Source organism: Oryctolagus cuniculus, chromosome 2 (genome assembly GCF_051225735.1).
Source record: "Oryctolagus cuniculus isolate XC-2025 breed Fujian yellow rabbit chromosome 2, ASM5122573v1, whole genome shotgun sequence".
Lineage (NCBI taxonomy): Eukaryota > Metazoa > Chordata > Mammalia > Lagomorpha > Leporidae > Oryctolagus > Oryctolagus cuniculus.
Window position 1 is genome coordinate 127,227,988 of NC_142868.1, and position 20,121 is coordinate 127,248,108.

Sequence of the window (20,121 nt, forward strand, 5' to 3'; positions counted from 1 at the left end):
AATAACAATGATTTGGTTCTCAACTCCTACAAATTCTATGCCTCTCTTTTTGTGTGGGTGGGAAGGGGGCAATTCTTACATGGGGTAATGAAGAGTTATCTCCGCGAGTCAATGTTTCTCAAAAACTCTAAAGTAAAAAACTCTCTCTCAGATTAGCCCTACTATATGTAAATGAAAGTTAACTGAGGATTTATTAGGTCTTATTTTAAGTGCAGTAGTTGAAGCATCTGAAGGATTATAGAGTCTGGGATGTGAGCTGCAGCAGCAAATGTTTAAAGGACCAACCCCAATACTAATGAGTGAGGGAGGAAACCTAAAATAAGCAGCACAAAGACACAGAAATCATAGGACTAAGGCAATCGATGATGATGAAGAAAGTAATCCTGTATGTTTCAACGTCTCCAGAGTGCATCACTGTGGTGGGGACTCTAACAAGGAAATTCATGTACATAATATATACTTTTGTTGCAGAAGCTTACATTGTATTTTAAGATACATTCCATTTGAAGCGGTTTACGTGTAAACCACTGGTGATAAAAGGATAATCTTCAGTTATCTGGAAAAGCCTATTGCCTAAAGTGCCCTTAGAAAAAATGGAACACTTCTGCACTAAGATGTTTAGCCAAGGATTTGAGAGTCCCAGCTGAAGCCACATAAAATGATAACTGTGGAAATAAACTCAAAGATTCAGGTGAGACAGAACTATTTTTATCTACAAGCATAACAGACACTGAGAATATCATTTACCTCTGATGTCTTTGAGTCTGTTAAAATTTCTTGATCATGTGTATATTGAATTTGTCAGAGTACAAATTATTATGAATCATGAAGAGCATCCTTATTTTGAGATCAATATTAAATAATAAGAGGGAAAGTTCTACTTTCTTATTACCACACTTGAAAACATGGTGCCATGACAAATCTCCCAACCTATGCTTTTATTCCTTCATCTTCCAACCCTCAGCTCACTTTTCTTGTCAAGGTGTAGTCCTTTGCCTTCCATTGCTTAAACAAACCATCGCATCATAGCCCATTACACTGATAAACCTCAGCTCTGCCTATGAGGCTGGTTGCTCTTTTTCTTCTAGTATTCACAAATTAAACAAAAGAAATTCCCTGGGAACACCAGAGAAAGGAAAGGAAAGGAATAAACTTAAGAACTTTTTCAAGGATAGATATTGCTTTACACCATTTATACCACCAGTTGGAACACCTACATCCCACAGAGTGCCTGGGTTCAAGTCCCAGCTACATTGCTTCCAATCCAGGTTCCTATTAAATTTGTACCCTGGAAAGGCAGCAGAGGATGGCTCCAGTACTAGAGTCTTTGCCACTCACAGGAAGACCTGGATTGAGTTCCTGGCCCTTGGCTTTGGCAAGGCCCAGCCCTGGCTAAGCCTTGGCCATTGTAGGCATTTGGGCCATAAATCATAAATTTGGGCCATAAATCAGTGGATAGATCTCGGGAGATATTCTCTTTCAAATAAATTTTAAAAAATGATCAATAAAAAAATCCTAAGGATACTGTGTGTGGATGTCCAAATTTATGGCTAGCTGGTCTGACATGAGGGTGCTTCCCAACCCCAATGTATTTTTCCAAACATGTAAGCCAACATAAAGTATATTTTTAAGGGGAGTTTTAATTACAAATTTCTATTAAAGATAATATTTAAGCAAGACCCCAAGAATGAAAGTAAACTCTGCTTTCATTCTCACTCCTCCCCCGTTCTTTAGAGTAATTGACTTTTCTTGGTGAAGCCTGGGATTACACATGACACTAGGAGGCTGTATCTCCTAAGCCTTGGGTGCTTTTCTTTCTTAAGGAATTTTGGTCATGGCCATAAGCCTCTCTCCGGAGCAGCACCTAACTTCGTTATCATCTTAGTATGTGAGCAGAGTCAGACGCTGGTATGTAAAATAGTAGTGATGCTCCACAGTTTGTTCTTCAGAAGCACTTCATAGTGTACATAAAACTGATTACAGAACCAAGTGCTAATTAACAATTCCACTCAGCATGTGCCCAGCTCTTCGTGCTTGTATTACCTGATCAGCCACGGCGCGGGCTAATTTGTCCATTCGAGAACCTGCTTCAGCAATTTTCTTGGCAGCATTAATGACATCAGATGTATTTTTCAATGGGCCTTTACCTCTAAAACAACATACACAACATAATTAGAAATCCACGAAACAGACAAAACTACCGTCTCCTTTGACCAGGACTGTGGTTTTGGGCTTCATTTGGCGCTGGCCATGTTTTCATGTTAATAGTCCACTTCTATTCATTTTGAAGAATATTTTCTCCTATTCTGATGCGCATGTTCACATTTCATCCTTTGCATTAATTTCCATTTTTTTTTTATTTCTTTGACAGAGCTATAGACAGTGAGAGAGAGAGAGGCAGAGAGAAAGGTCTTCCTTCTGTTGGTTCCCCAAATGGCTGCCATAAAAGATGATCACCCTAAGAACAATAGAAATTCAACATATAAATCCTTATCATGTACTTGATAATATATACACACTACTTCATTTTATCTTTGTAACAACCGTAGCAAGGAAGTGTTGCCATTCCCACGTTAGTTACAAGTTACCAAAAATGATCAACACTTATTCATACCATAAGTGATAAATTATAAGCTTCAAGTACAGTCTTAAAAAATAAATGCATCTGCATTTCCTCCATACCATGTCCATTACACTGTTTCATTTTTGAATTCAGTTTAGCATTTTGAAAAATAATTATTTCTCTTATATAAGCTGAAACTGTCCACAATTTCAGAATTTCATTGGCTTACATGTTTCTAGTCCTTGACTTATGATGGAATATACAATATATGGTATGACAGTAATTGTCTTTATTCTCCCAAACTATCCCCCTATTATTTTCACATTGGGTCTTCAATTAGGTCACCTATTTAATACTATGTCTTTCAGAATCGAAAATGAATCTTGATGTGATTGGAAGGGGAGAGGGAGTGGCAAAGGGGAGGGTTGCGGGTGGGAGGCACGTTATGGGGGGGAAGCCATTGTAATCCATAAGCCATACTTTGGAAATTTATATTCATGAAATAAAAGTTAAAAAAAAATACTATGTCTTTCAAATATTTATTATAAGACAAAGTAGATTACGATGCATCAGCAATCTTTACATGAAATGCAGCATGTAAACCTTTCCATTTTCCTTTGTTCAGAGGTAAATAAAGAATCAGTATGTATATTGACTTTTCAGCTTGTTACTTATCCTAGTTTCCTTCCTTATATACGTCTAATATCTAATGCATTTTTAAGACTTCAAGTCTCTATTCCTATAGGTAGAAATGTGGCAAAATGTAGTGAAGAACTTTCACAAGTGATTTATTTTGACCATGTAGAGTTATACAAAGTGGACAATGATAACATTATGTAATGACATTTTACAAAATGCAAGACTTAAAATGGCTCTTGGTAAATAAATGTAAACGAAGTGCATTTTGCCCCATTTTGGTAATTAAAGTGCTATGAATAGGAGAAAACAAGTACTGAAAGGTTAAAAAAAGGTAAAATTGAAATACCTCAGAAAAGAGAAATTTAAAGTTTTATAAACCCGCTTTCCTCAAATAAATGTAAATAGATTTGAAAGCCTGAATGATCCAACTTTCTAGGAAAACACAATTTACCAAACCTGTTAGGAGATTTTGAATAATCTATTTTTAATAGCTTTTTTAAAACTTTTATTTAGATTTTGAATAATCTAAACAGTCTCATTTGCATGAGAGAAAAATCTGTTAAGAATGAACTACTCAAAAGAAAAAAAACCTTTAGTAAATACAGCTAGTGTCTAGAGGGATTAACTAAACCATTAGAAAATAAAAATAAAAGCTAACTCCAATGCTATTTAAACTTTCCCAAAATGCAGGACAGGAAAGAAATAGTCAAAAAAGAATTTCATTAAGCAATGTAACATTGATATTGTCAAAAGCAGCGAGACAAAATATTTCAAGATGTATATTTAGGTAATAAGATTTTTTTTTTTTAAATGAAGGCAAAAAGAAAACACAAAGATGCAAAGTGGCATGGAAGTGATAGAATCAGTATGTACAGGGATGTCCTATGGACCTTTCACCTCGCCTTCCCCAGGGTCAGCATCTTATATAACCATATACAATAGTAAATGCGGCTGGCGCCGAGGTTCAATAAGCTAATCCTCCACCTAGTGGCGCCAGCACACCGGGTTCTAGTCCCGATCAGGGCGCTGGATTCTGTCCCGGTTGCCCCTCTTCCAGGCCAGCTCTCTGCTGTGGCCCGGGAAGGCAGTGGAGGATGGCCCGAGTGCTTGGGCCCTGCACCCTATGGGAGACCAGGAGAAGCACCTGGCTCCTGCCATCGGATCAGCGCGGTGCGCTGGCCGCAGCATGCCAGCCGTGGCGGCCATTGGAGGGCGAACCAACCGCAAAAAGGAAGACCTTTCTCTTTCTCTGTCACTATCCACTCTGTCAAAAAAAAAAAAAAAAAGTAAATGCAGCAGATTGGAATTAGTAAAATCCATAAACACGGTTGGTATTTCTTGAGTTATTCATGCATTCCTGTGTGTTTAAGTTTCATGCAATTTCTTTTTTTTATTTTTATTTTTTATTATTTTTTGACAGGCAGAGTGGACAGTGAGAGAGAGAGACAGAGAGAAAGGTCTTCCTTTTCCATTGGTTCACTCCCCAGTGGCTGCTGGGGCCGGTGCATTGCACTGATCCGAAGCCAGGAGCCAGGTGCTTCCTCCTGGTCTCCCATGCGGGTGCAGGGCCCAAGGACTTGAGGTATCCTCCACTGCACTCCTGGGCCACAGCAGAGAGCTGGACTGGAAGAGGAGCAACCGGGACAGAATCCGGTGCCCCAACCGGGACTAGAACCCAGGGTGCTGGCGTCACAGGTGGAGGATTAGCCTAGTGAGCTGCGGCGCCAGCCAAGTTTCATGCAATTTCATCACACATATAGCTTCATGTAACTACTACCACAATTGACAGAACTGTACTATCTCCCAAGTCTCTGTCGCACTCTTGTACCATTCAGTTCATTCCCAACACCCAAGAGCCGCTGCTTTCCATCCCTGTAAAGTCACTTTAAGAATGCTATCTATATGAATTCAGGCTGTATATACTCTTATGAGACAGATGTTTTTCATCTAAGCATAATTTCCTTAAGGTTTAACCAGCTATTGCATTATTTCCTTGTTAAGTAGTAGTCTTGTTTTCAGCTCTGCCAGTTTAACAGTTTTTCCAATGAAGATCCTTGTGCAGGTTCCATTTTTAGCTGGTTTTAAGGAAAACTGGTACACATATTATTTCATACACTTTTGAGTAAATATAAGTTTTTATTACTATGGATACATGCCCAACACTGCAACTGCTAGATCCTATGATAAAATATCAAATAATTTTCTAATTTTTTCCATCTTAATTAAAGTTTTCAAAATTATGGCCAACATGATGCTCAATGTGGAAAGACTGAAATCTTTTCCTTTAAGATGAGGATCAAGATGAGGATGCCCACTGCTCAACATAGTTCTGGAAGTCCCATTCAGGGCATGTAGGCAATAAACAAAATGCATTCAAATTGTGAAGGAATAAGTAAAATTATTTCTATAAATGATATTATATGTAGAAAATCCTAAAGTCGCAGGATATAAAATAAAAATGTAGCAAACTTGTGTGTTTCCAGACAGAAGTGATAAACATCGTAACAGGAAATTAAACAATTCCATTTAAAACAGCTTCAAAATGAATAAAATATTTAGGAATAAACCCAGGCATGGAGGCAAAAGATTTGCATGCTAAAAATTCCAAAAATGTCACTGCCAAAAGGTAAAGATGATACAAATAAATGGACATTCAGGGCCGGCGCCGTGGCTCAATAGGCTAATCCTCCACCTTGCGGCGCCGGCACACCGGGTTCTAGTCCTGGTTGGGGCGCCGGATTCTGTCCCGGTTGCCCCTCTTCCAGGCCAGCTCTCTGCTATGGCCAGGGAGTGCAGTGGAGGATGGCCCAGGTGCTTGGGCCCTGCACCCCATGGGAGACCAGGAAAAGCACCTGGATCCTGGCTCCTGCCATCGGATCAGCGCGGTGCGCCGGCTGCAGCGGCGGCCATTGGAGGGTGAACCAACGTCAAAGGAAGACCTTTCTCTCTCTGTCTCTCTCTCTCACTGTCCACTCTGCCTGTCAAAAAAATAAAATAAATAAATAAATAAATAAATGGACATTCATCCCATGTACATGAATAGGATGACTTAACATTCAGATATTGGGGCCAGCGCTGTGGCGCAGGGGGTTAAAGCCCTGGCCTGAAGCACAGGCATCCCATATGGGTGCCGGGTTCTAGTCCTGGCTGCTTCCTCTCCTGATCTAGCTCTCTGCTATGGCCTAGGAAAAAAGAAGATGGCCCAAAGTCCTTGGGCCCCTGCACCTACGTGGGAGTCCCAGAAGAAGCTCCTGGCTCCTGGCTGCAGATTGGCGCAGTTCCAGCTGTTACAGCCATCTGGGGAGTAAACCAATGGGTGGAAGACCACTCTGTCTCTACCTCTCTCTGTAATTCATTCAAATAAATAAAAATAAATCTTAAAACATTCAGATATCAATACTACACAAGGAATCTACAAATCTGCTGCAATCTATCAAAATCCCAATGACTGTTTTTGCCAAAAAAACTTTCATCCTAAAATTAACATGGACAGTCAAGGTAATCCAAATAGCCAAAATAATCCGGAAAAAGGAGAACAAAGTTAGAGGCCTCACATATCCTGACTCCTGATTTATCATAAAGCTATAGTGATCAAAAGAGTGTAGTACTAGCACAATGACAAATATACAGGCTAATGGACTACAATAAATTCAGAAACAGACCCTCACATATAAGAGCAAGTGAATTTTCCATAGCAGTGTTAAAATCACTGAATGAAGGGCAGTTTTTTCAACAAGTCATCCTAGAAAAAGCAGATCTATATGCAAAACAATGACCTTGTGCCCATACAAAACACCATTTAGCCTTTGACTACCATGTCAATTAAAAGTATGACAGGAAGGAAGGAAGGAATCTAACTCAAAGACTCAAAACTACAAGACTTTTACAAGACTTCAACAAAATTTGGGCAATTATTTATTTGTTACAATACCAGAAGTATAAGCTACAAAAAGAAAAAAGCTTGACTTCAAAATTGCATTTTTTGTGCATCAAAAAAAAAAAGCTATCAACAGAGAAAAGGTAGCTCACAAAACTTGAGAAAATACATATAAATCAGATTATCTGATAACAAATGATTTTCCTGTCTATATAAAGTGAACTCCTATAACTCAATGGAAAAGCAAAACAAATAATCCGACTAAAGTATAGATAAATGGTTTGAATAGAGATTTCTCCAAAAGACACACAATACAAAGAAGTACAGGAAAAGCTGTTCAATATCACTAATCACTGCAGAAATGCACTTCAAAACCACAGTGAGACACCACTTCACAGTCATCAGAATGGCTGCTACGGAAGCAACAGAAAATACTAAGGTTGGGTGAGGATACTGAGAAATCAGAATCCCTTTAAATTGCTGGTTGGGAGGTATAATGGAATAGACACTGTAGAAATGGTGTGGTGACTTCTCAAAAATTAAAATTACCATATGATCTTTCAACTCCTTGTCTAGGTACGTATCCAAAAGAAATAAAATCAGAAACTTGAACATGCCTTTGTATGTAAATATTCAAAGCACCATTTTTCACAATAGCCAAAGTGACAGAAGCAGCCAAAATGTCCATTAACAGATAAATGGGTAAATACATTATATATCCATATAATGGAATATTATTTAGCCTTAGCAAGGAGGGCAATTAGACACACGTGGCAATAGTATGAACCTTAAAAACATTATGCTACATGAAATAAGCCAGTCACAAAATGACAAATGCATATAACATTCTACTTACCTGAGGTACCTAGAGTACTCAAATTCACAAAGATATAAAGTAAAATCATGGCTTTTAAGGGCTGTGTGGTAATGGAAAATTAATGTTAATTTAGCTATAGCATATTTGTTGAGGAATATGAAAATGTTCTCTAGATGAATGATGGTAATGGTTGCACAACATGAATGTTTCTCTCAGTGTACACTTGGAAAATGATGAAAATGGTAAGCCTTATGATATATTCATTTAGCAATGAGAAATCATTTAAATAGCCACTGTGGTGTCTACTATATGGAACAGCATGAATCTAAATGAGCTACGGTCATCTGGATATTAAGTTGGAAGTGGAACAGGAAATAATGCTAACAGCAAAAAACAAAATCAAACAGAAAAATACATCAGGATCAGAACAGAGAAGATAAGAAGTTTGAGTCTTCCTTGACAGTAGAAAGCAGTATTGATAGATTGGCCCTGCTGACTGTAGCCCCAGTCAAAATGATGGTATATGTCTCTGTGTTACCCTAGCTTGGACCAGATTCTTTATTTTGGACATTTTAAAAGGTGTTTTGAGGAATATTCAGTCCTTTACGATAACAGTGATCTATTATTCCATCTGAAATATGTTTGCAATTTTGCTTATGAAACACAAAGCTATAAAATTATCTCTACTGTACAGCTTCTTGCAACCTTCTCGCATGAGGTCATAAATGACTTCTATGTAAGGGTTTATGTTTATAAGCACTCCAAAAAAAAAAGGGAAGACAGTCAAAGAAAACTATTATTGTATCACTACTATCTCCTTTTTGCCAACTAATTCACATTGGTATTATGAAAAGGAAAGTATAAATGTGAAAAATTAATGTCAGCATATCCTGGGCTAATATTCTTAGTCCTCATAATTCAAATTCAATGTTGTTCCAAGTTTAAAGATTGATTTTCTATTGCCTTTTCAAGGCCTTTTAACTTGTTAATATCAATTGTGATTTTCCAATAATGATACATAACATATAAGGAAGATATTTTCAAACGTATGGGGCCATAGAACTCAGAACGAAGGCATCATAAAATATGCTTGGGAAATTTCTCCAATTAGCTTCAGCCATATAGAGATAGCAAAGTTGAACATCTGGATGAACTGGAAATTCTGAGGTGTTATATATGACAGCACAATCAGGAGCTGAACTATTCTAGGAGTGCCATTTGGATTATGTCCTGGAGGTCACATTTAAATATGTACGAACAAGAGCCTAAAGGTCATAAAGGAAGAGCAAATAAAGATTTTTGTTTTGCGGAAAAAGGAGCTAGTAAAAGTTTTGGTAAAGGCAGCTGGATTGTTGCTGCTTAATTGTTAATAACTGACAAGGATAGAGAATCTCAACCAAGATGGGAACAAGAGTTGGGGAATATTAGGCAGTCACAGGGCATTTGACTCAGACGCTCAGTATTTCATAGCTGGTTGTATGCTAACAGTTGTTTCTTCAGGTCTACTCTGTTTCTTTCAAGACCAGACTTTAAGGTTGATTTTAAGATGGCTTTGTGGCTGGCTAGGCAATTAAATGAGCTATTTCCAAGTGCAGACCTTTTGTTATTTAACATGCTATTTCTTCCTGGGCAAAAAAAAAAAAAAGCACAAATCCACCCTGGCAGGGCAGTGCTTCTACCATTGCCCATGAGATGGAAGTCAGGAACTGAGCAGAAAAAAAGACATGAAGAATAATCAATTTTATCCTCCATGAAGAAGTTATTACACAAATAATGAGGCAGAACCTCTCCAATTTTAATAATAATGGAGTGGATATCATTGAGATTACTGAATCAAATTAATGAATTAGCTAGTGATAAGAATACAACAACAAGATAATGTAGGCAAGCGTAATTTTTGCACCAACCAGCCCATCAAGCACATGAATAGAGAAGAGTAGCCAAGTTTAAATGTCTCATCAACATATATTCTTTTCCTACAAAAAAGAGCAAAGTACAGGGGCTTCAAAACTTTCATGAAAAAAATGCATTAAAAAGATTAAATTATTGTTAACAAAAATTCTTTGAAATCGTTTTTTCATTATATGCATGTTCCAGTAACTTTCTGAAGACCCTTCTACGCATGATTACAAAATTTTTGCACCAAATCAAATATTTTCAGATTCTGTTTTCCCACAAACTTTTTAAAGTCCAATTGTAGTACATTGGAGTGCTTTTAAGAATAGAGCTGAAAATACTCCTCTTTGAGGCAGAAAATACTAGAGTAATAACAATAATGCATAAAGCCAAGTGTGATGTGAGAGGCCAGAAGAAAAGCCCCTACTCAGCTGCCTCTTTGCCAACAAAGGAACAGGCTCTACACATGCCTTCTCCTTGCTTTCCAGTTCACACCCTTCCCTGGGTCTCTAGTCATTTATTCCTTCCTTTGTCCTCACCAAGGGACAGAAAACTACTCATCATGCATTGGGAAAATAATACTCAGTAGCATACTGGACATTCCATTATTCAAATCAGCATAAAATGATGATATGAAATCTCTAGGAAATTGAAGCAGCCTTCTTTTCATTATTAAAACTATACTTTGAATACTAAACATCTGTCTTATTTAAAATAATATAATAAGATTCCTCAAATATAAATCTCTCCCAACCAGTTATATATAATCTAGAGAATTACTAAATGTTCTTCTGATCTAAACTTGCAACATGAATAGATTCATTATTCACTTTAAACTAATGAGATTATTTGTTCTAGTGATGTTATTAATGGATTGTATAATATACATCAGATAAAACACTGATAAAATATTGAAAGCCAGCAAATTAAGGCATCACAGGCCTTGTGAAAGCAACGGCTGAGGCTGCCGTCATATTCTGATTTGTAGAAAATTCAAATGGAAATAGAGGCTTGGATATTATCCTGCCATTACCTCTACAAAATAAATCTATGCAGCCAACAAACACTAACCAGATGGACAAATTTGAACTTCTAATGAATACAATGACATTTAAAAGTTTCAAAGGTCACCCTTGTAACACTAAAGTCATTCCACTGAAGTCAAAAACAATTTTAAAATATTTGGAAAGAGAGCCAAGCAATGTCATTAGTACATATTGGCCAGAGGCAGAGGGTAAAGGGGATGACGCAAAGATGTTCCATATTTTATTACAGCCTACAATCCATCCTAGCCTTTTCCTATCAGAAGCATTCAACAGTGATTAAAACAAAACAAAACAAAAAGTCACCCACGAGGTGGTGTTTTGACAAGGCCATAGATCTGGCATGGTTTTAACAACAAATACCATGTTGAATCATTAACACATCTTTGTGCATGTGTGCCTGTGTTTACAAAAAGAAAACAAACTACAGTTAAGTCACAGCCTAAATTTATATAGCAGCCAAATTTATAAATATATTATCTCTTTGGATTTAAAACGTCTCCTGGGAAATTGATAAAACAGATCATTTCACCATTTTGCAAATAAAGACAGTAAGAAATCTGCCCCAGACCAACCCAATATTCTAATGGAAGAAACAGCAAAAATCTTGGTCAGAAAAGGCTCCCAACAAAATTTTGATGGGTGTCTTGATTTATCGTAAGTACTATTCAGAGCTCAAAGGAAAACTACATTTACAACTTTTAACTTCCCTGTCAAGATTATGGAATTTTAGATTGTTCTGCCCGTTTCTTTGTAGAGAAGGGTAAAATGTTAACAGAAATTAATGCTAGATCATGAGCGAGTACTGCAATGTATTATACATTTACATGCACATACACGTATATTTATTTTTCCAAAGGGACATTAACAAATTGTTTACTTTACCTTCAGAATAACATTTAAACTTATTCCAAAACAGAATGAACCAAAGATCAGTCACCCACTCTCTAGGCTTTGATTTTATGATTGCCTTCAGAAATACGACAGTAATCATAAAGATGAATCCATTCTCCTTGATCAAGACCTATCTACTAAGAATTAAGTTCCGATCATTTTGACTTATGCATGAAAATGTGTAATCCCACCATCATCTTGCCACAATATAGTGTTTTTTCTGCAGGCTCTCACAGGCGGATACACACTGCTAGCTTTCGGGATTAATCAAAAAATGCATGTCCCTGCGTCTGGGCCTCACCTTGTGAAGTCTGTCATTTCCATCATGATCATACACATCTGCTTGGCTAGCACAATGATGTCATTGCCACTGTCATCCCATTTGGCCACTTCGGCATCCAGCTTGCTTTTTTCTTGGTGGAATATCTCCACCTGCTCAGCAATTTTTGCCTTCTCCTCTTGTGGTAGTTGCGCCATGATGGCCTGTGTGGGTTACAGAAACAGCGTGAGAAAGGAGTTAGAGACTGTGTGTTGACTCTGCCTCTTGTGGATGGCAGAGCCAGACCTCGACAAGGGTGATGGGATGCTCTGCTGTTCTGGCGAATCTCTGCTCCATCCCACAGTGGCCAAGAGCACAGGGTGGTATGATCCCCAAAAACTGTATGCCCTCTCCCATACAGAAGAAATACAAAGAGATCCAAAAGTACATGCACACTGACAGTAGCAGAGCTTCTCTGTCGCTTTGATGACATATGTTTGTTCAAAAGAATCTATTCTTGACAATTTTTATATTTGGTCTCAGGAAACTTTTACCAGATGAAAGAATGCACCTCTTTCAACACAGAAATCTGTTCAGAGAAGAGAAAAAAGAAAGAAGGCCTTCTGCCACTGGGAAGAAGAATTTTAAACAATATCTGAGCATCCAAGTGAGGTAGGGAGACTTTTCATGAGTGTAAATGAAGGCATCCACAGATATATGCCAAATAAAAGCCCTCTACTGGGACACCACGGGAATGGCAAACCTATGCTGGCCTTCTTCCTCCCTCTGCTTTACAGAAATCCTGGCTGACGATGGCTTCCTATAGGGCCTTTTTCCATGTATACAGTGGTGTTGTAGTGGCATCAAATACAGCCTGAGTAACCCTTGGGGAAAATTTGCATAGACTTTAGTGGTTGACTGTCCTTAATCTGACAATCCAAAGTCTGAAATAAAAATCTGAAGCTTTCTGGGTGTCCTCTTTGCTTGTGAATATGCTTGCTCCCTAAAATACATCTGTAGCCCCAGTTCCAATACTGGTGGCACTTTCACAGTATTTGCAACCAATGGGAAAAGCAGCAAAAAATTTCAATCACCCAATGTACAAGTTTTCATTTGAGATTGTACAAGGCAATTCTGTTTAATTTTTTCAGCTCTCATGCTGTAAACAAGTATGTCTTTTTTGCAATCTATTTAGTGTCACATTTTTCACATCTTTGTGTCTTTTGTTGGTGATTCTGCTGCTTGAAATAGTCCTGATGTATGATGCTGAAGTGCCGCTAGAGTCCCTAAGCTCCAAAAGGCTAGGAGGAGCATGAAGGAGAAAAATAAACATACAAGTTAAGCTTTGCTTAGGCACCAGTGAGTGCTACCGGTCTTGAGTTCAATGTTAATGAATCAAAAAATATCAAGTGCCCAAAAGAAATACCCATTATATATGGTTTGTATTGATTTGATGAAGAAAACATTGTGATTAGCTACTTTCAGGAACCTAACCCTAAATTTGCTTTAAGAGAGATGACTACATATTTGCTAATTAAATGTTCATGGTGACTTTATACAAGGTAACTACCATGAATAATGAGGATCCACTGTATATGTTAAACACCGTTTTTAAAAGATTTATATAGTTGAAAAGCAGAGTGACAGAGAGAAAGATTAGATGTCCCATCTGTTTGTTCTCTTCCAAAAAATAGCCACCATAGCCATGACTGCACCAGGCCAATGCCAAGGGCCTAGAACTCCATCTGGGTCTCCCATGAGGGTAGCAGGGCTCCAACTCTTGGGCCATCTTCCACTGCTTTCCCAGGTGCATTAACAAGGAGATAGATCAGAAACAGAGCAGCTAGAACTTGAACTGGCCCTCCAGTATGGGTTGCCATTATCACAGGTGGCAGCTTAACCCAATGTATCACAACCCCAGGCTCTAAACACTACTTAGCCTACTCTCAGCGAAATGCCTGCCATCATCTCCTTACCTCCTCCCAGAACTCTGCAACATGCTTCAGAGACATGAATATGTAGACAAGTTATTTCAGCACTATCTCTTGTTCTTAGACACATGTATCCTTTTCTATATATATATTTTTTTTTGAAAGTCAGAGTTACAGAGAGAAAGGGAGAGACAGAGATCTTCCATCTGCTGGTACACTACCCAGATTTCTTCAATAGCCAGCACTGGGCTAGGACAAAATCAGATAGTCAGGGGCTTCATTCAGATCTCCCACATGAGTAGGCCATCTTCCACTGCTCTTAACAGGGAACTGGACTGGAAGACACAAACTGGTGCCCAAACGGGATCCCAGTAGTGCAGGAGGTGAAGTTACCCATTAGACCGCAACACTGACCCTACACACACGTATTCTTTCTAAGAGAGACCACAAGCGCACAATCGGTGGGTTTGTGTGTATGTCGGGGGTGGGGGACAGGTAGGGATGCTACAGTTTTTGCAGTGAACAAGTAAAATAATGTAAGAAAACTGCTACCTAAGTCGTAAAGCTCCACCTACTCCTAGTACATTGGTTGGGAGACGGCTAAGGTAACGAACTCAAAAACTGAGCTCAATGAGGCTTGGTCAGGGCTAGGATCTCATGGCTACTTGGGTCATAAGAAGTAATACAGAAATACTAAATAATCATCTCAAAAAATTATAGTACGTGGGGAGCAAATGAAGTACTTTAGCTTTGTCCCTCTGCCCCCAAAATGAATGTATTATAGAATTATTACTACATTATATTACCATCATTTCTGCTTTCAATTTTGCTTTCTAGCCAATATTATAGCCTGTAACTTAGTTGCCCACAATGGAAGTGATGGACCCAGAGTCTTCTATGTGACTATAAACAGAAGATTGGCACAATTCCTTGTGTACATATATGTACAAGCTTACCTATTTTAAATAATTTAATCTACTTAGTCATTCCAATACTATTATTATCCTCTTTTATTAATGATTGTTTGTAGAACCAGAGAAATTAATTCAATTTCTGATATTATACAATGTAGATGCAACAGGAATAGGACTCACATTTAGGTGCTCTGATACCATCCTTAACCACTGCGTGCCACCAAATCATTATGCACAGGCACACAGCTTACTCAATGAACAAGGGCCTCCAGCCCGGCATGGGCAGAGTCCCTGAAATCACAAACCGTGCCCATGAGGCTGTGCATCCTGGTGTTGTGGCTTCACCTGTCCAGAAGAAGGGACTTTTTCTATCTGATTTTCATAAAGATGTCCCTGCAGTAGCACATTCAAGAGCTCCTTGTTGATAACTATGTCTATTAACTTCCTCCTGTCTATGTGACTTAATAGACTATGTATCTCTGTGTATACATAATACATATTTAAAAGTCAGATTTGTACAATGAATGTAGTTAAAATATTTAACACTCTACAGTTTGAAAATATTTTGAAGTACTTTGAAAAGCCATATTTGAAAAGATTTATAGAAATTTTCATAAATCCCTATTTGAAATATACTAACATGGCTGCTATTTCATTTTACTTTCAGTATGCTTGGATTTTCAACAATTGACTATGATCTGTTTTTCTTGAAGCATCCCTGTCCAATGTCCTCCTCATATAAAAGAGCTAATTGTATCTCACTTAGATGGCGCAGCTACTAGGTTAGCATAAATTAATACATTCACTCAATGCTTTCCTGTGAAAGATAAAAATAAAAATCTATCAAAGTACCTGTAGACTTCCATACTCTACTTTCATTCATCATCATGGGGATGTGGAAAATAATGTCCCTTACATTGTATCAAAAGGGTTAATTTTGCATTGAACAGCATACATTTCTCTGTCAAGTATAACTAGCACCTGAGTTTCCATTGTATACTTTAGCACTTTAATATTAACTGCCTTGCTTGATCTCTAATTAATTGCTATTTAATGCCTTACCTCCTACTTCTCTATGCGCCTGCTTAGCATAGAGGCCTCCACAGCCTACGTGGAGTAGGAACTCAGTAAGTATCTTTTGATTGACTGCTTAAACATTTTTCCACTCCCATCATCAACACAGCTCAAGAGATTTTGCCATAACTGACAAACACTTTCTAAAGACACAGTTTGGAAGAAAAACTAGCCCCTTCAAAGCAGATTTGCAAAAGAAGTTGTTATTTTGACTCAAGGGGTGCTCGACCTGCATAATGCACTTAATGGCGTGTGACTTGGTTGCAAGTGTTGATATATTTGCTTCTGCTTATGTAGCTGTGGATGAGCTGAATGAAGTCTTTTCCTAAATATTCTTAAAATGCTCTTGGCTTTTAAAAATTCATAATTGACCTTTTCTGAAACTGGAATTTAAAAAAAGGTTATCTATAAACAGTAGATGCAAACTGCAAAATTTGCAAGTTAATCAAATTAAAATTCAACACATGAGTTTTAATTAGGTCTTATCAATGTAACTCAGCAGTTTGAAATGTTAACACATTAAAGCCATTGTAGCTAGAAAAAAAGAGGCCAGCTACGTTCAAGTCAAATTTAATATAAAATATATAACATGCAATTTTTGATCCCCTCAAACTAAGGCAACAGGAGAAAACATTATTTTCCTGGCCAAGAAGGAAGAGGACAAATCCGCTTTTTAGCTTGTATGATGTGATCAAGCAGGACCATCTGAGAGCTTCTGCTTCTATTCACAGCAGTGAAACAAAGGCCAAACACAGTGCCTTTGATGCCTAGGCTAGATACCATCGAGTCCTTGTCTCCACAGTCTCCCAGCCTCCCTTCCCTTAGCTCAAAGTTTTCTTGCCCTAGTTTTGTAACAACAATCAGCCTCTGAAGAAAAATTAACTCACTGAATGGAGGAGGCAGTACAGCCAGCCCTACAAGCCAGCCCTACAAGGTCCTTGATCACATGACCCATGAAATCATTTATCTCCCCTAACAATAACATCATGATGTTCAGTCTTGCCTTGAGAGTTTTTCTAGACCTCAAGAAATAAATGCCAACTAAGTGGCTGGAGCCACACTGCCATCATTCAACTTACCCAAAGAACACCAGGTTGTTGACCAATGAGTGGAGGGCCATAAGCACTACAGACTAAGCATGGACCCGGAAATGAGATGAACACTGCGTTTCTTAGCCCCAGCTCCGATCTATGCCCCAGCCTCTGGAGTAGTGTGGGAAGAAAGCACGAACTGTCCAGCTCCTTGCTATGCATTTTACAATCAATATTTAATTCATTCTACCTGCACAATGTCAGTGATTGGCTTGCTGTGTCTTGGGTGAGCAATCTCAGGTTTTGGAAGTTCTTTGACAGTAGCCAATCACAGCTCTCTAGGTTATTGATCTAGTTGATCTGAGATCCCATATTTGCAGCATCAGAGATTTCAATCTACAGGATCCCCATCCCCCAACCCAGGCTCCCAGTCTTTCCTCTAATCAAATTTTGTGATTAGTCTTTTAAACTCTACCCATTAATATCAGTGAAAATCACTATACAAGCCAATAATCACTCCAAAAGCCCAGAATCGTTTGTTCAACCTGAATCTCAAGGAAGCATTGACATAATTATTTTTCAAATCCTCAGGGAGAAAAAATGAGTTTGGAAGTTATGGACCCCCAAACTGATGAGTTTCCATTTCTTAGCATTAAGTCTAACATTAAAGCTTTAAATACAAGAGTGTTTGAAAATAATAATTAAAGGGGTTTAAACCTGATGTTTCTGTTTCCTCTTACTTGGTTTTAAAGGAGGATAGCACATAAATTCGAAAATCCAAGTCCTTGTCCTTTTATTTTAAGCAAAAACTCTCATGATTGCCTGAATCATCCATCTCTTTCGGGTTAAATTAGTTGCCCAGACATTTTATCAAGGACTACGTCAGGCTACAAGCCTCATCCTCATTATCTCCATGCCCAATGTAGTAATCTCTATCTAGGTACATTACAAACCCTGTGATACATTTATGATGCAGTTTTCCTGAAGACATTAGAAAGAACGCTGTGTATCTCCCTTATATGTACAGACAAGGTATGGAGAGGTTAAGAAAGTTGCCCCAAAGTCACTCAGCTTTGCCAGTGCTATATTTAAAATCAGGTCTGTGTGACTACAAATAATATATTCTGTCACCAAGGTTAAACACCCCAAAGCTGTCACAGACCAATTTTAACTATGTCAACCTGTGAAGAAACAGTTTAGAAGATGTCACATCAAGGATCAAAGGGCAAGCTGACCTCTGTTTTATCACGTGCCACCATTCCCAATCCTCCATCCTCCATCTTCCAAAGACTGTAGATAAGAAACCAGCAGGGCCAAATAAAGGAGATAAGAAATATCCTCATTCTAGATTTTGAGAGCAGCATTGGAGGGGAGCAGTAAAAGCACATCATCCTCTTTAACTTCTTCTTGGAGTGATTTACCATTTTCAGAAAAGAATTTCTCCAAATCAAAATCCAAAATAAGGTCAGTAACAGGGGAAGACTAGCTGCTGGGAAGAGCAAATAGCTCTGTCAAAGTTCTCCTCTTTCAGTGTTGGCCAGTGTATCACACTTTCTGATCAAAAGTTCATCCATCTCTCTTCTCAGCAATTTAATGCACTCTTATTTCCATGTTAACAGCCATAATTCTATGTCTCTGACTTGTCATCATATAATTATAGGCTAAAATAGGCTGATTCACATCAGGAATGCTGCCTGCTGTGAGTTAATCATGCAAACCACATGATGGACCTCAAAGATAAATTAGCAAATACTAGATTATAGGAGTACTTTGTTCTTACTGTCTTGGCCCATGTTCATAATTCATACTGAAAAAAAAAAAACTTTCAAAAAGTTAATAATGGATGAGAAAGACAAGAATCATCTGTACTTTGTTTTTACCCATCATCAGTGACTTGATGTCTGACATAAGTAGGATTCATGAAATTCATTGGATCTATTGCTCCTTGTAAAAAGTGGGACCAATCATCCCTTTTTGACATAATGATTATAAAACAAGAAAAGAGTTGCATCAATGTCCTGCTCTTTGAGAAAAGTAGTTAATGGGTCCTGAGCTGTGTCTATACTAAATGACAGTCATTGGTCAGTAAAGTTTCAATTGACTAATGTTTGGATAACTTACTCAAACTTGCTCTTTGTCATTATCATAAAAATTCTGATTTTACTTAATCTTGAACATAAATTGACTTGCTTGATTAGTTTGGTGTTATATCAACATAGTCCCAAAAGACTTTTAGCATAACAACCCAATGTTCAACATTTTAGGGGGTTACATAGAATCTGCAAGAAATTTCTATTATAAGTGACAGCATGGCCCTTTGTATACTTCTCTACTGTCATCATGTAATCAGAAGGAAATTTTCTTCCAGAGGATGACAATTGTCAGACACAAATTTATTTAGTACTTACTAAATGTTAAATATTTGTACATTATTTTACAAGTACTTAGTAATTAAATCTTCAAGGGACAAGCATTTGGCACAGCAGCTAAGACACCAGTTGGGATACCTGTACCCCACATTGGAATGCCGGGATTCAAGTTCTCGCTCCACTTCCAACTCCAAATTGCTGCTAATGCAAACACTGGGAGGTGGTAGTTGATGGATTAAGTCCTGGGTCCCTGTCACCCACATGGGAGACCTGGATTTTATTCCTGGTTTCCAGCTCCTGGCTTCAGCCTGATCCCTATCCAGCCACTGCAGGCATTTGGGGTGTAAAACAGCAGATGGGAAATGACTGTCTATCTCTGCCTCAAACAACAAATTAAAAAAAAAAAACCTTTTAAATATATGAATATCTTAAATAGAATGCTTATCACATATGTTTATCATTTAGATTTTATAAACTCAGAAACTGGACACCACAGCCTTGAGGATAATCCTAACTCTACTTTTCGAAATTCAAAAGCAAGTCTATCTGAAAAGAAAGCCAGTGTGTCCTTTCTATTTCTTCACCTTCACATTTTTCCTGTTAATGCCCATCTGCTTCATCTGTATCTTCTGGATCATTTGGTTGCTAGGTGAGAATATCAGGGCATAAAGCATATTAGAAACACCAGGCTTTAGATAGAAGTCTTTTTTGACTTTGTTTTAACCTCCAATTAGTGGATTTCTACCCTTTTCAGAATTCCTAATACAGGATGAGCTTTGTGGGGTTTCCCAGTCCCCATCTTTCTCAACGCCAT

General features: G+C 38.0%; 1 protein-coding gene across 10 annotated transcripts in view; it reads right to left on the minus strand.

Annotated features, from left to right (window-relative positions):
• Nucleotides 1-20,121, minus strand: part of CTNNA2 (catenin alpha 2) — a 1,277,539-nt gene that overhangs the window by 43,412 nt on the left and 1,214,006 nt on the right. For all 10 annotated transcript variants that reach the window (XM_051842709.3, XM_089327497.1, XM_051842710.3 and 7 more), the window contains 2 exons: nt 12,031-12,212; nt 2,044-2,149 (listed from right to left, as the gene is read on the minus strand). In XM_051842709.3, coding sequence (XP_051698669.1) covers nt 2,044-2,149; nt 12,031-12,212 — 288 coding nt within the window. The remainder of the gene's footprint in view (nt 1-2,043; nt 2,150-12,030; nt 12,213-20,121) is intronic.